The sequence below is a fragment of the Schistocerca cancellata genome, chromosome 3 (genome assembly GCF_023864275.1).
Source record: "Schistocerca cancellata isolate TAMUIC-IGC-003103 chromosome 3, iqSchCanc2.1, whole genome shotgun sequence".
Taxonomy (NCBI): Eukaryota; Metazoa; Arthropoda; class Insecta; order Orthoptera; family Acrididae; genus Schistocerca; species Schistocerca cancellata.
The window spans coordinates 64348036-64370928 of NC_064628.1; the positions used below are offsets into that span (position 1 = coordinate 64348036).

Sequence of the window (22893 nt, forward strand, 5' to 3'; positions counted from 1 at the left end):
CTGCTTCATTTGCTGCATTTTTATATTTACTCATATCATCGTTTCTCTCATGTGTCATCCAAGGATAAGTGTTGGATGTAGTTTTATCTCTGACCTTTTGCTGCCTCCACTACTTCATATCTCTAAGTTACCTATCTGTTTTCTGTTGTATTCCTTTCCCCCTGTGTCAGTCAATTATTGTCTAATTCTTCTATTGAAACTCTCAACAACCTATGGTTCTTTCAGTTTATCCAGACTCCATCTTAATGTCCTGCCTTTCTGCAATTTCTTCAGTTTAATCTGCAGTTAATAACCAAAAAAATTATACTCATAATCTGCATGTTTTGTAACATATCTGAAACTTTCTGATGTCTCCAGTTCTGTTTCAAATGTACAGTCATCAGGTATGGTCAATTTCTTGACAGATTGAAATACTTGTTACTGAAACCACTTTATAAAAAAGAATGAACGAGATAATGTAGACAGTTGCTGAACAGTTTCTTTGCTGTCAGTGTTTTCAGAAGTGGAGACAGCAATGTATAGGAGAGTGGTGGCACGTCCCAGTACACATGGTATGCTATCAAACTCTCAATTTGGCTTTAGGAAGGGAGTATCCACAGAAAATGGTATTAATTCTTTAGTGTGTAAGGCACTAGCAGGGCTAGACTGTAGATAGATTTAGTAAAAGCACTTATTTTTGTATGACATAATAAGTTGGAACATTAAGGGATTAGGGAAAGCATCATCAGGGGTTCACTTCATATCTGGAAAGTAGGAAGCAGCATGTTTTCCTTTGGTGTCGATGGAGAGGGAAGAGGTTTAAATCAAATTGGGGTCAAGCAAAGTGGGGTATATCACAGGGTTTTATCTTGAGACTATTCCCTTTTTTGGTGTATTTCAATGATCCATCACTAAACATGACAGATGACAAAATATTGTTCTCTTGCAGATAACCAAAGTATGATTGCGAAAGATGTGACATGTAATATAAACGCTATAGCTAAAAGGATAGTCGGTAATATCAGCGCATCACTTTCAGAGAACAGATTAATGCTTAACTGTATCAAAACACAATGTATACAAAACGAAACTTCCTGGCAGATTAAAACTGTGTGCCCGACCGAGACTCGAACTCGGGACCTTTGCCTTTCGCGGGCAAGTGCTCTACCATCTGAGCTACCGGAGCACGACTCACGCCCGGTACCCACAGCTGTACTTCTGCCAGTATCTCGTCTCCTACCTTCCAAACTTTACAGAAGCTCTCCTGCGAAACTTGCAGAACTAGCACTCCTGAAAGAAAGGATGTTGCGGAGACATGGCTTAGCCACAGCCTGGGGGGATGTTCCCAGAATGAGATTTTCACTCTGCAGCGGAGTGTGCGCTGATATGAAACTTCCTGGCAGATTAAAACTGTGTGCCCGACAATGTATACAGTTTCTGACACGAAGCTCTTGTAGAAGTGAAATTTTTATTGTCCTAATCTGTTCAGTCAGTCAGTGAAGTCGTCCTTTTTAAATTCTTAGGACTGAGGGCAGACAGAAGGCTTTCTTGGAAGTATCATGTTCCAAAAAGTGAATGCTCCTTGTTCATTGTAAGACCAATCCCCACTGCATCTGGCACTGAAACATAAAGGTTTATCTACTTCGCTTACTTTCACTCTCCTTTATTTTGGGGTAACTCTGTGTGCTCACCAATAATATTCTTAGCCCAGAAATGAGCAGTCAAACTGATCTGTGCTCTCAGTTTACTAAATTTATGTAGGTCACTGTACACACGGGATCTTCCTCCCATGGTGGTACATTAGAGTTTGAGTATATAGTGCAAGAGGACTCACTGTCCTCCCCTTATATTCACTCACAATAATTGGACAGAACAAATTATATGGTATAAGTGTTTATTAGAATAAAGCTTACAGCGTGCACAGGCAGTGCGCAAACTGTGGCTCCTGGCTTAGCTGGGAGACGCTACGGGGTCTCGCGGCTAATCCTGTGTGCATGCACAAAGAACCTGGGAGATCCACTTCCGCATGAAGGTTGCAAGGTTCCCGGCTGGGAGTAGACTATACTGGACAGTCTGACCTGCCCATCTTAAAAGCTGCCACTAGATGGCACTGGGAGTAAGTTACAGTGTCCAAACATACTCCCACTCTAAAATGAGTTTTCTCATTTTACAAATAACCAAAATTTTAACAAACAACAAAATCAAAACAAGGAAAACAACAAAAATATAACTAGACTCAATATCAATGCACATAAAACAAGAATACACTAACATTTGGGATGCCAACACTACAGTCACACTGCATGTGAAACACGATGGGTACTAACATGTAGGACACAAAACAATAAAGTATTTATATCATAATACATAAAACATGAAAATAAGTAGTAACAGCAGTTAGTCCTCAAGAAACATCCATAGCCTCCCAAGATTATCTTATGAATTAAGAGGTTCTTCCAGTAAATGGCAATTTGGCAGTGGCCGTGTATCATATACCACTACACAGATCTGAGGGAACACTTAATGATTCACTGCTTAGGCAGGGGACAGAATTTTACTATGGGCCTGTTAATCTGCCCATTAGCAATTTTTACCACCACACACACACATACATACATACACACACACACACACACACACACACACACACACACACACACACACACATCAGGACTGGGGAACAGCTGGTCAGTGACACCTACCCTCCACAACAAGGGAGGAAAATTATCCTCGTTGACCAGCACATGATCACCGATCTGGGGTTGCCATGCTGCTTCCAATGTCCATTTTCTGCGTTGTTGCAGATCATGTATATATTCTGTGTACCATCTCTTCCAAAACGACTGATGAAACTGCTGTACAAGTTGCCATCTATGCAATATGTTGGCGGGGATCTCAAGGACAGAGGGTTCAGGATTAGCACAAAGGGGCTGTCCAGTTAGGACAGCAGCAGGAGAATCTAGGCCATGATGGGCCAGACCACCACTGAACAAGTGAACTCATAGCAGCTGGATTAATACCACATGATAGGTGGTCAGGAGGATTATCCTCTAATTTGACATGTCTCCAGTTGGCAGCTGAACTCAGTTCCTGGATTTGAGAGACTCTGTTGGCAACAAAAATTTCCAATGACCAGGACTATGCTGCAGCCAGCAAAGAACTATTGTGGAGTCCGTCCACATATGATTGTCGCCACTATCTATGATGTCTAAGGCATTGGCCCCCTTGTGAATGAGTTGAGCAAGAAACAGAGCACCCATAATTCCAGTCGTGGAAGAGCTGTTGTTTTACAGAGGCAAACCAAGATTTGGCTGCAGCCAATGAGACCAACACACTGTTATTGGGAAAAACACATCTGACATATACACACGCACCATATGCTGACTGTGAAGCATCACAAAAACCATGAATTTGTAATTTAACATACTGGGGGCAAGAAATGATCTTCCTGTCAATCAAAATACCATTTAGGAAAGGCAGTTGCACACAAAAAGCATTCCATTCATCAGTGAGGTTGGAGGGAAGAATTTCATTCCAATCATGGCTTAGTTGTCACAAGTGCTGCAAGAACAAATCACATCTTATGACTGCTGGACCTAGAAGCCCCAGTGGGTCATAGATTGATGTTATTGTAGACAGGACATTGCACTTGGTAACCTTTGAGAGCCGATGACTCTTCAGCTGCTCATGGCAGTGGAATGTGTCAGAGTCTGCGTGCCATAATATCCCTAATGTTTTTATGGCTTGTTCGCCAGTAAGATGACAAGGTGAAGACGTTTCTCTGTCCTGCACAGGAATTTTTTCCATGACCTTGTGACTATTGGAACACCATTTTCTTAGTAGAAACCCCCCAGAAGCAAGTAGTTGAGTCAGCTAGGTTTGAAGTTCCTGAGCTTCAGATTCCGTAGCTGATCCACCTAAGAAGTCGTACACATAAAAGTTAGACATCAACACTTGCGATGCCATTGGAAACCTGTTTGATTTTCCAAAGCCAACTGTTAAATATACTTGGTAGCAAGAAAGGCAGCAGGAGCAGTTCCATAAGTGAGTGTACACAGCCTATACTCTTGCATCTGTTCAGATGGTGATTCCCACCACAGAATTCTCTGGAAGTTATTATCATCAGGATGGAGAGAGACTTGGTGATACATTTTTGCTATGTCAGCTGACAGAGCCACATTAAAGGAGCGAAATTTTATAATAATGGAAAATAAATCTGGCTGGATCATGGGACCAACCATCAAGATATCATTGAGAGATACTCCATTTGAAATGGCAACCCGTCAAATACTACCCTCAACTTAGTAGTGGAGTGCATTCTTTGAAGACAGCATGATGTGGAAGGAAACACCTTGGACAAATAATACCTTGAGAATTAGAGATCTCAATGTGTTCCAGTTTGACATATTCATGCATGAATGCAGAATATTCCTTCTGCAGATTCGGTTGCCTTTTAAATCTCCTCTCAAGATGCACCAGTCTCGGAGAGGCTTGTTGTTGTGATTCACCTAAGGGTTAACAGTCAGGTTTCACTGGTAGTCAAACCACAAATCTCCCTTCTTCATCTCGTGCCATGTGGCGCTGAAACTGAGCATCACATATTTTATCCTGCTTACTCATCGTTTTCGTAGACAGCTCCTCTAACTCCCAAAACCTTGGCAGTTTGGTATCTAAACTGTCACCTCTAACAAAGCACGAGGCCACTGTGTAATGAGGCATTTTGCATGCAGTTGAAGGCACCCTACCAGACAAAATCCAACCAAATTTTGTTTCGACCAGTGAAGGATGACATGGTTTCACCAGCCTTTCCTTTACAAACAACATCAAAGAAAACCTCAGCACCAAGAATTGAATCTACTGTGGCAGGCTTGTTGAATTCTGGATCAGCGAGCAGAAGATTACATGGGACACTCCAGGACCTTGTGTCTGTCATGCTCACTGGTAGGTCACTGGTGACATGGTCTCCGATAGCACAAGTGGTTCTAACATGAAAGTCGTTGAGTCTAGACGACATTTCAACATTATCGGTGTAAGACACTGAGGCTGCAAAGGCATTGTTTATGCCTTTCACAGGAAACGAATGTTTACTTCGTTTCAGTTGTAATTTCTCTGCCATGCCCTTAGATATAAAGGATAGTTGACTCGCACTATCTAGCAGAACTCTGCAAACCTGCTGTCTTTAATGTTGACAACAGCTGTTGCCAACAAAACATTTGCTGTTCGTAGCTTGATAGGCCAAGGAATGGCCTCCTTATTCACTGTTCTGCCCATTCCTTGGTTCAGCAGGCTTGTGGAGCAGTAGTTTCTGGCTTCCTTTACAGGTATTACAAGGAGAAATCTTGCATTTAGTCGAGAAATGACCCGAATGGATGCACAAAAAACGAAGCTTATTTTTTGATACATATGCCCTCCGCTCATCAACATTTAGTGATTGAAACCCCTTGCATTTAGTGATAGTATGAGGTTCACTACAAAAATTTCATGACTCCTCAATTTCAGAATTAGCCAGATGAGCCCTCTTCAGGTCTCGTTTCATTTGAATTATTGGCATTTCCTTGTGTGTCCCTTGAGGTGTTATCCCTGAACCTGATCAACTCGTGGGCGTGACATTTTGTTTCCAGCAAATCTATCAGTTGATTTAATGTGGTGAATGTCAACCCAGGCATCTTTACCTCCCACTCTTGATGATCCATGGGTCACATACTAGACAGAATGTCTTCTGAAAGAATAACTTAATGAAGTGGAACATCAGATTTGAGAGCTTCTTAGGTCTCCAAATGGCTACATACGTGATTAATTAGTTGCCTGTAATCGCACGCTGCCCTGTGGCTGTAGGTAAGGCCAACAAAGTCTTAGCATGTCTGGCAGCAATTATTTTTGTGTTGTTATACCTTTGCGTAATAAGTCCCCAGGCTGTCGATAGGTTCCTGCTGTGGCAGGTATATGTTTCAATAGGTCTCTAGCTTCACCTCGCAAAGACAAATTAAGGTAATGAAGTTTTTGAACATCATCAATTGAAATGTTATTCATAATGAGACTCAAAAATGTATCCCTATATGATGACCACTTAAGGTAGTCACCTTCAAAATTTGTCAGGTTAATAGCAGGTAGTTTCAAAGAACCAACACTGCCTGACGGATTCGAGCCCAAAGGCTGCTGCAAAAGCTGGGTGTACCTCTTCATTGAACCCTTGATAGTGGATTCAGCGAAGTCCCACGAATCCTCGAATTCTGCCCTGTCCTTACTATGACCTGCTGATTCATCTTCAGTTTCCTTCCATGTTTGAGACGACTCAAAATCAGACTGAATCCGAGTCAATCGACTTAATTTTGATTACAGCATTTCGATGCTGGCACTGTCCGCAGACTGCACAAAACTCGCTAAGTGCTCGAGGGCGGCCTTTGTTACACCTCTCTGCTTGACTAATTTTGTTTTCTCTGAGGTCTCCACTTTAGGACGGGAAAATGGTAGCAGGAAGCCAACAGTTGCATTTACCAGGTTGCAGCGGCAATATGAGGCAGTAAGAACTGGAACAGCAGCTGCATCATGGACACTGGTAGCGGGCGTGGCAGGCACCACAGTCTCCGTCGGCGCAAAGTTTCGGCGGGAGCAGGAGGTGACGTCACCCACCTGCGTCACGGGCACTGACAGCTGGCGTGGCAGGTGTCGCAGTCTCCGTAGGCACAAAGTTTCGGCGGGAGCAGGAGGTGACATCACCTGGCGCCGACATGTTTCTGTGCTTCTCGCGTTTGAGTCTGAGACACATTAAACGTTCACAAATATGTCCCCGATCACCGTTGTTAAGGCTGTTACTGTCGAAGTCCCAAACAGGCCTTGGGACACTCAAAAGCGGTCAACAATGAAACCGATAATGTGCCCAGCTCACACGTAGTTTTTTTAGAAGTTCACAAAAAACGAAAAATAAATCCACATGAACGTAAATGCCACATGGTCACTGTATGCGGCCCAGAGGACCAAAGAATGTATGCACAGGCTCTTCCTCCAGTGGTGGTACATTGGAATGTGAGTGTATAGTGTGAGAGGACCCACTGTCCTCCCCTTATTTCCACTCACAATAATTGGATGGAACAAATTATATGATAAGTGTTTATTAGAATAAAGCTTACAATGTGCACAGGCAGCGCACCAACTGTGGCTCCTGGCTTAGCTGGGAGACATACACACCCGTCCACTACGGGGTCTCGTGGCTAATCGTACCTGCACACACAAAAGACCTGGGAGATCCACTTCCACGTCTAGGTTGCAAGGTCTCTTGACAGGGAGCAGACTATACTGGACAGTCTGACCTGCCCATTTTGGAAGCTGCTACTAGATGGCACTTGGAGTAAGTTGCAGAATTCAAACAGCCATTGTTCAAGTGTCTGAATTCTAACTCAGTGTCGCTGTACATATGTTATATCATGGGATATGTTGACAGTATTGACTCTTTCAGAAGAAACTTCAACATTCATTCAGTGAACACAAGATGGAAAAATGATAGAAACTTTGATAGTACTTCCTTAAGCACTGTACAAAAAAGTGTGCACTGTTCAGCAGATTTCATTCTCAATAGGCTTCCAGCAGAACTGAAAGAATTAAGTGATAAACCCCAAGTATTCTGATCAAGTTGAAAGATTTACTTAGTGCACACTCCTGCTCAGAACAGGAGTTCCTCACAGTAGTTGAGAACTTCTCTCTGTAATGTGTTATTTATTCCTGTACTTTCTTTTTTCATGTTTAATTAATTGACTGATATTTGGTTATAAATTTTCTGATCAGCATTCTATTAACTTGGTACTAACTTACTCCATGAGCTTTGGCTTACGTTGTCCCGTAGAAACTGATAAATACATAAACAGAAAAAGTTATGGAATGTGCTAGCAAAGTGTTAGTTGAGCACAGCAGTCATTTGCAAATTACAAGAGTAAGTGGAATTCATGTACTTCGGCCAAAGGAGAAAAAAGAAGGTCCACACAATAAATATTCCTTTGCCAATATGTTTAAATGTGTTCTTAGGCAGCAGATTCTGCAATATTATGGATAGTGTAAAGAAATACCATCTTTACAAATATCACACACCTTTCAGGAAAATTGTTCCGTCTGTGAAATTCAGTTAAAAGGGGGGATGGGGTGGAGGGGAGGGGGGGGGGGGGGGGAATCAGAATAAACTGATCAGCACATGCGAATGAAAGAACATAATATCAAAAAGGTCATGGGTTTTTATAAAAGAATTAAACATTGAAATTAAAGTAGCCAGTGGCTTATTTACATGAAACAAATAAATGTTGGCAGAGTGACTGTGCATGATGAGTATTGTCGGGACAAAAGTGAGTGTTATATTGTTGTGCATGCATGGGGTGACATGGATTTTGTTTAGGTCAGCATCTCATATGTTACTCAAAAAGCAAAACTTTATACTGTTATTCAAAAATTGGCAGCAGAAATTTTAAAAAATTTGTGGAGTCCCAATTATTACAGGAATACATCCAAAAAGTGTTGTCATTTGATGATCGCATCACATCGCAAAAAACTAGTTGGCTAAAAAGTGAAATACCGTCCTTCATGGCCAGTAATAACTTACACTATAAGCCAGATCAAGTGAAATTTTGTCTGCCTTTAGTTAAGAAGCACCAACCTTCTCCTGTTTATTGTATAAACAAGCTTCTGCAAGAAAATGGATTTGTTGTCCTCTGACTGCTATAATACTATCCACACATAAACCACATAAAAAGATTTGGAAGTTCTATGATATGTCAAGCTCCTTGCCCTTGGGAGTGGAGTGTGTGTGGGGGGGGGGGGGGTCAGTTGATGCTTTTGCTGCTGTGACATTAGAAGATGAGAAAAGGATTAAGTCTCATAAAAAAAAAAGTCTTTCACTACGACGACAGGAGAGATGCTTTGATGAACAAGTCAGCTGCCTTGTATGAGTTGGCATGGATCGAGGGAAGAGCCATCATTATCATCTGCCATTGTAATGACAGGCGAATAGAGGAGAAAAGCTGAAGATAATGATATAAACGGGGAAGGATACTGCCACAAAAGTTTTGTGAGCAGTTGTGGTAATGTAAATATACTGTACTTCATGTTTCTGTTCAAAATCTTTATTTAATTCAGTGGTGCACATATAGCACAGGCCCACATAGTACCAGTCTCTGCACTGTTGACTCTGCCTCATGGAGTATTTCCACTTTGGTTCAAGACTGCTGGGCTACATGATACTAGATAGTGATAGGTATTATCAAATCAGGCACGAGAATCCACTATGGGCAGGGAGAGATTGTGAATTGTGTGTGTGTGTGTGTGTGTGTGTGTGTGTGTGTGTGTGTGTGTGTGTGTGTGTGGTGGAGGGGGGGGGGGGGGGTCAACCTGGCAACCTGCAAGGTGAACAGTGTCACCTCTTACGGACAGAAATTCACAAAGATGCCAGATGACTGGTCGAGTATCTCTTTATTCTTAGGAACTTACCTCTTTGCAGGTGTCTAGCAAGATGGATATTACACAGTAGCTATAAGGCATACCTATCAGTCGCTGCAGAGAAGTAATAAATGATTTCTGTACCTCTGGCAACAACCACATCCACATTGTACAGAGCATTGGCATACACATTGTGGTTATGTAGGCTCCTGAATTTGGTTTTCTGTGAACCGATTTCCCACTAATGTTTCTAGCTGGTCATCTAAATGCTCAAATATCAGTTCTTGAAAGGCCCACCACCATTTAAGGCATGTTTGGGTTATTGGGATGCTACTTGGTCTCTAAACTGTAGATTATTTAGATGTTGCTATTTTGTGTTGAGTGAAGGAAAAAAAAAAGTATTCTAGTGACCACAAAGCTATTCTTTTCCTTTATTTATTTGAAGATAGTAACATTTTATCTTTCCGTGAAAAAATGACGTACATAAGTGCCGATATATTTTCTTAATTAGTGAAACAAAACTGACGGGTAACAATTGTATTGTCCTACACAGCTGACTAATTTGTTAACTACTACACCCACACACTGTTATCCACAATCATTTGTTGGTGATAAAACATTTGCTAATTGTGCATAGTAGTTTGAATGTGTCTTAACAGATTTGGAATTTTGCAAGTCTCCAAGCAATTGGATTACAGTAAATTTCCAGCCATGACCACTTTGCAATTCTTTGTATAAAGTTCATAATCTTGGTAGGTGTAATGCAAGTGTCTTGTGGATAAGAGTTATAAACACCTATTTTTGAACAACCTTCTCCTCATCCTCCTCCTGCTTTAGAGTTCACTGACATCCATAAATAATCTTGGTTCCTTATTATTACAAAAATTATGAAAATGCAGGCATCCTTGGCAGATCACGATGATAAAATCTTCTTGAGTTGACAGCCAAGTCAGTGCGTCATTCTGCGGCAACATTTTAGCAAGTTTCTTACTTGCCATCTTCGGGCGGAGTATTGGGTTCACATCTCGTGTGGGTCTTTATAGCCACTGGACCATGGGCTTCTCTACATCCTCGGCACCAGTTAGACCAGACAGACGCGAGTGGAATTGGTGCGACGGCACATGTTGGGGGGGGGGGGGGGGGGGGCATGCGGCAGGTCCCAGTGTCTCATCTCAGTCAACCTGTTTATTCCATAAGCCGCGACACCATCATGCTTCCATTGGTGCGCTCTCCTTATATTATTGCTAATGTTGTGTCCCATGTGGTGCTAAGTTGGAAGCAGCTGTCCCGGTTGACCAGATTATCATTGACTCGTATCTCCACTGCATCTTTAATAATAAAGTCCCAGTTCAAATTGAACCTTGTGCTCTCTGAGGCTGTGCTCTGCTATCAAGGATTTTTCCGTTTGTCCAAGGTGAACCACTTCTCATGTGTTGAGAGAGACGTTGTGTAATGCAACACTGTGTCTGTCCGATATATTGTTTTCCACATTCACAGGAAATGCTGTAGACACGCGGTGTTCTTAAACCCAAGTTGTCCTTCATTGATCCCAGAATATTCCTGATTTTTGCTGGACAGAAGATGGTTTTGATTTTGTTCTTCTCCAGTATCCTGGCAATCTATGCTGGGGGCGACCCTCTTACAGGAGGAATTCCATGCCCTTGTTGTCCTCTTCTTCCTGAAGGTCCTCCTTCTTCTTGCTTGTTTTGAGAGCGTATCTAATCTACATTTCAGTGTAGCCTTTCTTCTGGAAGGTTTTCTTCAGGTACTGCATCTCAGTAGGTAGACCGTCCTTGTCGCATGTCTTGCCCTCTGCGGACAAAGGTAGTGAGCACCGAGTTCCGTTCTGCTGGGTCATAGCAGCTGTTGGAGTTGAGGCGCAGATCTGTATGTGTCTTCTTTCAGTAGACCAAGTGACCCAGTGTGCAGTCCATTTTCTTCTTTATTAGGATATCATGGAAGGGTAGGCACACATTTTTTTTTTTTCTAATTCCATTGTGAACTTGATGTCCACATGTATGTTGTTCAGATGGTAGAGAAATTCTTTTAGGGTGTCATCGCCGTGCGGTCAGACCACAAAAGTATCGTCCACATAATGATAAAAGACCTTGGGTTTTCGGCGGGCTGTTTCGAATATGATATCCTCAAAGTATTCCATTTGCAGGCTGGCGATACGTGTTGTCAGTGAGGATATGCCCCCACACTGGAAATATGTGGTTGTGAGTGCATGGCGGAATAATTCCACTGTGTCTTTGCTGAAATGATCCTCAAGTAGTTTCAAGTAGTCGTCTGTCAGTAACCTCATAAATAGGAATGTGAAGTCAAAGCTGACCATAATATCATTTTTGTCAAGATGCCATTCCGTGAGTGTCTTAACAAACTCCATGGAATTCTTGATGTGGTGGGGAAATTTATCCATAAGAGGCTCGAGTAGTTGTGCCAGGTGTTTAAATATACCATAGGTAGGACACTTTATTGTGTCTACTACCAGACATAGTGGTGCCTCCCTCTTGAGTGTCTTGGGAGTCCGTATAACTGTGGTGGAACTGGAGCTCTGGGGTAAAGCCTTTTTACCAGGTCAGTTCACTACTGCAGGACAAGGCCTACAAACAAGTGGAGAAGGACAGCACAATAGGTGTGACTAGAGAGACCGTCGCTCTTCTCAACAACTCGGGTCTGGGCCAGGATCTGGTAAGAAGGCTTTACCCCAGAGCTCTGGTTCCACCACGGTTATACAGGCTCCCCAAGATAAACAAGAGGGAGGCACCACTACATCCGTTAGTAGACATGATAAATTCTCCCACCTATGTGGGAGAGTATGTGGTATGTGTATGCCAAACACCTGGCACAACTACTGAAGCCTCTCATGGGCAAATGTCCCCATACATCAAGAATTCCACGGAGCTTGCTAAGACACTCAAGGAGTTGTCTGGACAAAAATTATGTTATGGTCAGCTTTGATGTCACATCCCTATTCACAAGGTTACTTACTGCTAGAGGACTCCTTGAAATTACTTGAGAACCATTTCAATGAAGACACAGTGGAATTATTCTGCCATTCACTCATAACCATGTATTTCCAGTGTTGGGGTGCGAGTTTTACCAATGGGTGGATGGAGCTGCTATGGGATCCCTACTTGCACCCTGTATTGCTAACCTGCAGATGGAATACTTTGAGGGCATAACATCAGAAACAGCCCTCCTTAATCCCAATGTCTTTTATCGTTACGTGGACGATACTTTCGTGGACTTGCCGCATGGCGAGGGCACCCTAAAGAATTTCTCAACCATCTGAACAGCATACACGAGAACATAAAGTTCACAATGGAATTAGAAAAAAAGGGTGCCTACCCTTCCTCGATATCCTAATAAAGAAGAAAATGGATGGCACACAGGAACACTCGGTCTACCGAAAGAAAACAAATACGGATCTGTAGCTCAACTCCAACCACTGCCATCACTTAGCACAATGGAATTCCGCACTCATTATCCTTGTCCACAGAGCGCACAACATATGGGACAAGGACAGTCCACCTACTGAGATGCAGCACCTGAAGAAAACCTTCCAGAAGAAGCACTAGACTGAAACACAGATTAGATGTGCTCTCAGGATGAGAAAGAAGCAGCAGCAGGAAGAGGACGACGATGATGGCGGCCACCACCACCACCTTCAGGAAGAAGTGGACAACAAGGGCTTAGCATTCCTCCCATACACAGGGCCGCCCATGGATAAGATTGCCAGGATACTGGAGATGAACAAGATCAAAACCATCTTCTGTCTTCCAGGAAAAATCAGGAATATGCTGGGATGAAAGAATAACAACTTGGGTTTAAGAACACTGGGATTCTACAGCATTTCCTGTGAATGTGGAAAACCATATATCGGACACACAGAGCTTTGCATCACAAAGTGCCTCTCTTAACACATGAGACGGCAGGACCTGCAACGCTGCCTCTGCCTCACCCTCCCCACCACCCCCACACCACGTGCTGTTGCACCGATTCCATTTGCGCCTCATTGGTCCCACCAGCACCAAGCATGCAGAGAAGCCCATGGTTCAGCAGCTATTAAGACCCGGACGAGACATGAATCCAACAGTTTGCCTGAAGATAGCATTCCTGGTGAACGACCCATTGAATCGGCTGTCAACCTGAGATTTTATTAAAAATTATGAAGACACTGATGAACTAATTTCACTATGTTGACTGAATTGGAGCAGCTGATTTATATACACCATTTGTAGCAGACACGTGACACTTGGGAAACTGATATTTAATTGGGTTAGCAAAATTGATTCAGGCTTAGCATGTAAACAAGACAGTGAACATCATATTAGGATTTTAAAATCAGATTTTTGTCTTCTGCAAGTTTTGTCACAGGTAAACAGTGATACACTTGTAGCAATTGTCAGCACTCCCATTTTAAGCATATTGGAGTGTATGCTATTACTACCCATTCACCCTATTTCTTAGGTATAAACATGATGGTCTTCAGTTCACTTTGCTAATAATACAAACACAAATGAACAAATTGAATATTGAGGGAGATGGGAGGGGGAGAGGGAGAGATGTTGCATTTAGTGTTATTTTTCATTAGAATACCTGTTAGTCTTTGGATTTGATTTAGTCCTCTGAAAGTCACATTGCCTTTGAGAAATTTTCCTGCAGGCCTAAAGATTTGTTGGTTCTGAACTCTTCCCTCGCCAACAGTTTCTCACTCTCCTCTTAACTTGATATCAGATAGGGGCAGAAAAAAATTATAATTGCTAGATAACAGAAAGAGAAATGTACAACTCGAACAAAAAAATAGTCAAAAGAGTAGAACATGTTCCAGTAAATGATTTTAATTGGTAATTAAGAAGGCAAGTTATGAGGGTCTGCTGGTCAAGGGAAAATAATTGATTAGGCTCATTACCTCCAATCCTTCCTGTCTTTTGCCAGATTAATGAATCTTTTATTTCCTGAGGCTGCATCTGCGGCCACCTTGTTACTAGGCATTTTTTTTCTGCTTTTGGGGCCCCTTTTGTAGATAGATAATTAATATTTTATGATCTCAATTTAGATGTGATCAAATTGACAGATGAAAACTCAGGAATTTAGATACAATAATCTGATAATAATTGTTGTTTTAGGACTTCAAGCATACCATCCGGGGCCCAATTTGCAGAAAAGGAAGGGTCCTGATCTCAAACCATTCTCAGAGCCATGTGGACCAGATTGTTACATGCTCCTAGTAAGTAATTAGAAGAAGGAATTTAGTTTATTGTATGTGGAGGTTAACTCTTATTTCAGTGATTTTCAAGGTAGTAATGTATGTTTTTGTTTGGCATTCTCATTATGGCTTTACAGTTGTGCACTTTATCTCATTGATGTGTCTCTGAAAAGATATCTGTTGAACTGTTAAGGTAATATGCTCTTGCTACATCAAATTTGTACAGCCTCAAGTTTTCAACGACTTTCTCCATCATTTACACCAGATTTCTGTTAAGCCATTACTACATGATTTAGTTGGCCGAATTATGTCATGGAGATATCACAAGGCCAAGGAACTTCCATATGTTACCAGAGATGATGTTTATATCTTATGATGAAAGATCATTGTTAACAATATTGATATCATTGGACAATGGATGACTCAGTTTATTTTTCTGTTGGCTTTCAGCATTGAGTACCCATTTCCATGGACTGCTGAGGGTATAGCCACTGTCCTGGTTAAAATTGTTGTTATATATTCTGTTTCCAATGCTTTCTTTGATAACAAAATCCCACTAGGTAGATCCATTGGGATAGTATTTCCATATCCATCAAATATAATTGTATGTTTATTTATGAAACTGCGTTCAGCAATAGCAAATTTTTTCAAAGATGGAATATTCGATATGGTGCTCTATGCAGTGTTCTGAAATCATTCACATTGACTGGCTAATGTAACTGCTACAACACTCATAAGGAATTTTATAAATTCCAGGTACAGTCAGATCAGGGCTGTCTTTTAGTGGACACAGCATCTCTCTAATTTTCTTGGGTGGCTGGAAAGTATTTAATATCATATCTATCCAAGACTCCCTATTTTATTTCTTGTAGCTCTGAAGAAAGGAAGGAGTGCTATAAGCTTATCATCTTCTGGTAATATGAGCATCTGTGTTTTTGTTTCATAGAGATGACTACATTTAATATCTTGTTCCCAGATATCTGAGAAACATATTCCAGAAGAGTGACTATATTGAATGAGATAGTACATTGGCCATCTCTAAGAAACAAAAACACACATACTCAGGTGTCAGAAGATGATTAGCCTGTAGCACCCCTGCCAAATAAAATAGGCATTCTTGAGCAGCACCCAGTAAAGAAAAACAGTCAGCTTGATGTTCTTTGAATTTATAAAATTCCTTGTGAATATAGTAGCAGTTACATTGGTCAGTCAGTATGAACAATTTTAGAATGTTGCTTAGAGTGCCATATTGAATATCGCATTTTCGACAAATTTCCTATTGCTGAACACAGTGTCGTTAATAAAAATACAATTATATTTTATGACTTTGGAAATATTATCCCAGTGCATCTACCTAGTGGGATTCTGTGATCAAAGAACCCATTGGAATCAGCGTGTGTAACAGCAACTGTAACGAGGACAGCAGCTATACCCTCAGTAGTTAATGAAAATCGTTGCTTGGTGTCGAAAGGCAACAGAGAAATAAACTGAGTCACCCATCAATCAATGATATCAATTCTGCTACCATTTTCCCACACTCCAGGAAAGCTTCATGGAGCAACAGTTGCACCTCCACTATGCTCACAGGTGCTCTACCCAGCCTCCAGTGCTGTGAAAAGATGACATTTATCTTTTCTGCACTTCCTGATGAATGAGAAGAGTGATGTGTAACTTGGCAATAGCATAGCAAGTAGAAGATAAAATGTGCTGACTCTCCAAATTGACCAGTTCCGCCACAAGATATCAACTGCTCCACTTGTGGCCCATGGAAGTACATTGTACTATGGCAGTTACAACACATGAACTCATAATTTCAAGAAATTTATGCCACAAATTGAAAAGTATGTAGATATAATTAACTTACTTCAGTAGACATCAGTTGCTTGCTAGTTTAGACAGTTTCTGGACAACCTTTGAAGTTTTTGAAGACTTCAGCTCCTTCCAAATTTGTTTAATGCCCATGTAAAACTGGCATATCGTATAAAGAAGAACCAGCATACGAACAATGTCCATCACATGATCTTCACAGCATCCAACGTTTGATATTTCAACATTAATGTGATACATATTATTTAAACATTAGTAAAAAAAATTCGCCCCATAAACTGGCCTCAAGAAGTTTCACCGTAATGATATTTTCCACCTGGATAAGAATATTGGAGATGCCTTTCAATGGGTGCATGAGAAATGTCTTTCCTGTAGAAGAGCTATAATCTCTAATAGACGTCAGTAAAGAGAATGGCATGTCAAACAAATTCCCATTTAGAAGGCATAAACACTTGAGGCATTTTGTGAATCTTCTTGCTTGATGCACCACATAACGTGCCAGATAATAAACTAAACATTCTTCTGCTGAGGAGCTTTCAAGGGTCTCCAGCATGTGTTGTGGATTGGGTTGAGCCTCTGTGAAGTTATGCAAAACACAACATTTACCACCATCACCACAACTCTGTCTCTCTCTTCTTCTTCTTCTTCTTCTTCTTCTTCTTCTTCTTTCTCTCTCTCTCTCTCTCCTCTCTCTCTCTCTCAATTTTTATTTCCAATCTCTAGCTAACACATGCATCTGCATTACTGCTGATATCAAAGAAAATTCACATTTACTTTCACAGTTTCCACCGGAAGATAATGAAAGTTTAACAGGAATGATGTAAACACACTGAAAACGTGTGCAAAGTGAGGAAGTCTATTACTGATGGATAGTCATTGCAACTCGGAGACTTTATGATACTGAAATGATGTTCAAAATGGTCATGATTAAATTTTGCTGTCAGGACGTAGCTGAAACCTCTTTTCCACAAGTAAACAGATATTCCTAATGTACTTTCAATTGTTACTCTTGGAGACTGAAGAGTTCTTTTGGAAGCAAAGCTGTTACTTCTGTCGACAAGAATGCTTTTCAAATCATTAAATTTTTGTGAACCTCCAAGTTTTTGTATTCCTTCGGAAATGAAGAGTTAAGAGCATCCACTAAGTTGTTGATACCTCTAGTGAATGATTTTGTTGATTCACTGCCTTCAAATCCTGCCATTTCAGTCTCCCTGAAGAATTTTATTCCATTGGCTACTGAGTTACTGAATAACTGCAGAGCTAATCTTACATTCATCAGTTGAAATGACGACAGATCCAAGTGGGTGGAAGTTAACTTGTGGCAAACTTTTAATCTGGGGAATTATCTTGTTCATAAACTCTTCAATAAAAATTGTAGTTAGTGATCTCATTGTTGGAAAGTACCTCCAATTTATCACAAATATTATACCTTATGCATTTTATTACATGAATAGTGTCTGAAAATACCAAAATTCTTCTGGTTTCATTAACTGCATTTGATACAGAGCAAGTAACTTTATTTTCTCTGCCACTAATTCCTAGACATTACCAGACCTTTTTATTCGGTTAACTGCCATTGGAAGTGAATGCAGTAATTTTTGTTCCGGTTTGCTCTTGCTGGATAATTACTTGAATCAATATCTGTGAGATGATGTCACCGGGAGTTACATTGCGACTAGCATACAAAATAACACATTGGATCCAGTTACGCAGTAGAGGAACAAACATAAACACCAGAGCATAATTTGTAAGTTTATTCTTACTGTTTTCTGGAGTGTATTCCCCCTAAATTGATAAAAACATCAACATTGAACAAAGCGCTATTGAAATGCAGTTCTTCTTGGAGCTTAACTTCATCAAAACTCGAACACACCTAAGTGTTTGTTTTAACACCATTCTTCTCAAAAATAATTCTTAATTGGTTCCACAGCATGCATATTGATTCCGTATGAGCATCTGAGAGCCTTTACTAAATTTTGTAGATGTGTTTTGGAAGGAAGTGGCAACAGTCCATGCTTCAAACAATATCTGTATCCTTTGGATGATGTAATTTTTTAAAGCACACTGTCGAGAAGAAACTCTATCATGTCACATTCCCTTATTGTTTCTCAATTTCCATTCCTTATTATAGTGTCTACTATATTTTTCAGTTTCTTACTGAGTGTAGAAATGATCTAGGAGATTTGACTGAGCCCTCGTACTCTTTTTGTCTGAGAGCAACTTTTGCAGAAGTTTATTTTGGCATTCGCTGTTCTTAATTTAGTACGTAATCACACAACTTCCAGTTTCTTACACTTTACTGTTCTTCTTAATGAAATTATTGCTGCATATGGTACAGTTTCATTCCACAAATTTTCCTTGACAGATGAGGCACTGAGAGAGATGGTAACTTCTTGCTCAATATTTTCTTTGCCATGACTTCTCTCTTGCAAGTGTTGTACTGTCGATTTTCTGTTGTGTAATACTTTCGATGCATATTTTGGTAAACTGGGAAATAAATGAGAAACCACTCCTGGTTTTAGAGACCACCTTTGTCTTGGAATTTTAACTTGTTTACCATTGATGACAAACAAGTCTGCTTTTGTGATAAGTTCTTCACAGAAATGTGAATCACACATAAAACAACTGTGAATCAGCGCTCTTGTCTTTCTGAGGTATTGCTCTCATCCATTTGGAAAACCATACTTCATTTTATTTTCTCTGTAGCTAGATCCACACACTGTAACAAAATATGCAGACATTTTTTGTTCTTCTTTTTTTAATACAGGTAACCATAACTCTTAACACCGCGTTATCACAGTAGCCTACAACTCTCCAACATTCACTCACAACCCTTAATGAACTCTCAATATAAGCGCAGACACTACAGTATCAACGCACACTTTCCGATATGGCAAAATCGTATCAACTTGAGTCACAAGCGGTAGTGCTGGTTGTGGTTCGTGGGCATGCTGACTGTACTATGCTACCTGTCTTAATACACAGCGAGTCAGCACACTTTCTCTTCTACTTGCTATGGCCACAGTATCAATAAAAAGTCCACCTTTGATGTCTTGTATCTACATGTGCCCATTCGTCAACATTGGGCACGGAAAAATGATGTACTACGTATACTTGTTCACAGAACACTCGTTCTTTTTGACCAGGAAAGTCCCCAGCATGAGTTGTAATATATGAAAACTTTGTTAAAGAGAAACACATATTATCATCAGAAAGATATGCTTTCTGACCCAGACTGTGAAGGCAAACAAATCTTGCACCACAGCCTTCCTATTGCACATTTCTCATACATCAAGAAGAATCAGTTACATTCAAAAGAAAAAGAATATTAAATGTGTATTCAGCTCTACCCTCCTCCCCCTGCCCCATACAAAACAAAGTGACCCTGGACACAAATATGACTGCCTCCTATTGGGACTTTGTTATTATCTGCCTTTCTCACAACCTCATGGGCAAGGACATTGTGAACTTCATCAGTAAAGTATGGAACCTAGCGTTGAAACTGTTGTGTATTTCATATCAGCACACTAGTGACTGCTGAGCAAGGAGATTAGTTGGGGCATCTGAAGACACATGCTAACAGAGAGGCCAACTGGAGTGGAGACAGTGCACACCAAATGACCTGACTATGGCATCTAAGTTTGACATCAAAATATTGTGCAACTTTAACCCTCGTATGTTATCTGAGAAGGCTCCCTTCAAGATACAGCCAAGAAAGACTTCAGTCTCACATCTGTTTGATTATTGCTGTGTTGTTGTTCCCATTTGGGTCACAGTGCCAGAACAGTATACCTATCTGTCTGTGCACACTGGAGAATGATATAAGGCCATATTCTAAGCTTGAATGTTGAGTTTCTTGTAAATGTGTGCATCCATTCATTGCTTGTGTTCCATTCAGGGTGCACCAATGTCGTAAATATATGTTAACTTTTATAATTTGCCAGTGGTTCTTATAGGATTTTCATAATTAAAGTTTATGATGTTAGAGAGAGGATATTTTGCAGGGTAATGTATTGCCAGGCAAATTCTCATGGCTGTCTTTGTGTGGCAGTTGATAAGGGAGTACCAGTTGCAAGTGCACATTACAAAATAAGAATTACATTGTTTTGTACTTGTGCATATGGATGACTGAAATGGTCATATCTACACTCGTGCTCATAAATTAAGGATAATGCTGATACATGGTGAAACAACACTCTGGTGGGCGGTTTGCTGGCTTAAATCACCTCGTGGTATGACCATGCAGTGCATTTGACCTGCAGTCGTCGCACAGTGGTGCTGGCAGCAGTCCACATACGTTGAGGTGTGTTGGTGCATGTCAGAGTACGATGCAGCGAGTAAGTGTGCAGATGTTTTCAGACGTGCTAATGGTGACTGTGTGTTGAAAATGGCTCAAAGAACACATGTAGACGACGTTATGAGGGGTGGAATACTAGGGCGACTCGAGGGTGGTCAAACACAGGCAGGTCGTAGCACGGGCCCTCCGTGTGACACAAAGTGTGATCTCAAGATTATGGCAACGATTCCAGCAGACAGGAAACGTGTCCAGGTGCTACAGTATGGGACATCCACAGTGTACAACACCACAAGAAGACCGATATCTCACCATCAGTGCCCGTAGATGGCCACAGAGTACTGCAGGCAGTCTTGCTCTGGACCTGACCACAGCCACTCGAACAGTTGTCTCCAGGCACACAGTCTACAGACGACTGAACAGACATGGTTTATTCGCCCGGAGACCTGCAAGGTACAGTCCACTGACCCCTGATCACAGGAGAGCCCGTAAATCATGGTGTCAAAAACACAGTACATTGTCATTGGAACAGTGGTCCAGGTTAAGTTCATGGACGAGTCCAGGTATAGCCTGAACAGTGATTCTTGCCAGGTTTTCATCTGGTGTGAACCAGGAACCAGATACTAACCCCTTAATGTCCTTGAAACGGACCTGTATGGAGGTCGTGGTTTGATAGTGTGGGGTGGGATTATGTTTGGTGCACATACACTTGTGCTTGTCTTTGACAGAGAAACTGTAACAGGTTGGGTGTATGGAGACATCATTTTGCACCAGTATGTCCGCCTTTTCAGGGGTGCATTGGGTCCCACCTTCCTCGTGATGGATGATAATGCACGGCCCCACCAAACTGCCATCATGGAGGAGTATCTTGAAACAGAAGATATCAGGCGAATGGAGTGGCCTGCCTGTTCTCCAGACCTAAACCCCATCAAGCATGTCTGGGATGCTCTTGGTCGATATATCGCTGCACATCTTCAAACCCCTACGACACCTCAGGAGCTCAGACAGGCACTGGTGCAAGAATGGCAGGCTATACCCCAGCAGCTGCTTGACCACCTGATCCAGAGTATGCCAACTGGTTGTGCGGCCTGTGTACGTGTGCATGGTGATCATATCCCATATTGATGTCGGGGTACATGTGCAGGAAACAGTGGTGTTTTGTATCACGTCTTTCGGGATGGTTTTCTCAACTTATTACCAATAGCGTGGACTTACAGATCTGTGTCGTGTGTGTTCCCTATGTGCCTATGCTATTAGTGCCAGTTTTGTGTAGTGCCATGTTGTGTGGCAGCAGATTCTGCAGTTATCCTTAATTTATGAGCATGAGTGTAGTTACACATATTTTATAATTTGGGATTGAATTTCCATTTAATCTCTATTTCTCTAATTCAGGAGGGCATGCGAGAGAAATTGGCAGCTATAGCAGAACGGAGCAAGGAAGAGAGTGACATTGCTGCTGATGCACAAAATCCTGGTCAGCGTCCTCGTAAAGTACGCAAACAGGCGTCTGTTGATTCTGGAAATGAAGCAAGCTCTGAAGACAGCAATGACAGTAACAAATATGATAAAGGTATGTACAGCCATTCATATTTCACTGCTGAGTAAAGGCCTCATATAGACATAATTTATCCATGATTAATTCAGAACACTTGTTTTTGAAATGTCAATAAATAAGTAAACTACAACCAGCCACACTACTTTTGAATGAACAATTTATTTCTTATTAAGTTGTTTTGAGTCTGGACTCATTGTTAGATGGCAACAAGGAATTTTAATGAAAATTTCACACATTCATATTAAGAAAAAATTTTCATTGCATGTGATATATGGGGCTATCAGCACTATTGTGGCCTAACCCGCAGCACACTGGTTTGTGGGAATGGCCACTCAAAGATATTGACATTTGCAGATTTGATGTGTAAGGTAGTGATTGCGGCATATAGCAGTGAGTGTGGTATACATAACGTGGTATGGTGTCCAGTAATTGACTATACATGGAGTTAATCGTAATAGTGTTTTTAGACCGTTTTTTGTGTGGGTTAGGCCACTATTGTTTCGGTGCACTTGGCCGTAATACACGAACCATGTGGGATAGACCGTTATTGCTTTACACACTGTAGTCAAACATTGGACAAGATACACATGAGGCATTAATGTTCACCATCCG

General features: G+C 41.2%; 1 protein-coding gene across 1 annotated transcript in view; it reads left to right on the plus strand.

The window, feature by feature from the left end:
- LOC126176978 (histone-lysine N-methyltransferase E(z)) overlaps positions 1–22893 on the plus strand; it is a 100768-nt gene that overhangs the window by 39942 nt on the left and 37933 nt on the right. The window contains exons 7-8 of the mRNA XM_049924193.1: positions 14526–14626; positions 22119–22296. Coding sequence (XP_049780150.1) covers positions 14526–14626; positions 22119–22296 — 279 coding nt within the window. The remainder of the gene's footprint in view (positions 1–14525; positions 14627–22118; positions 22297–22893) is intronic.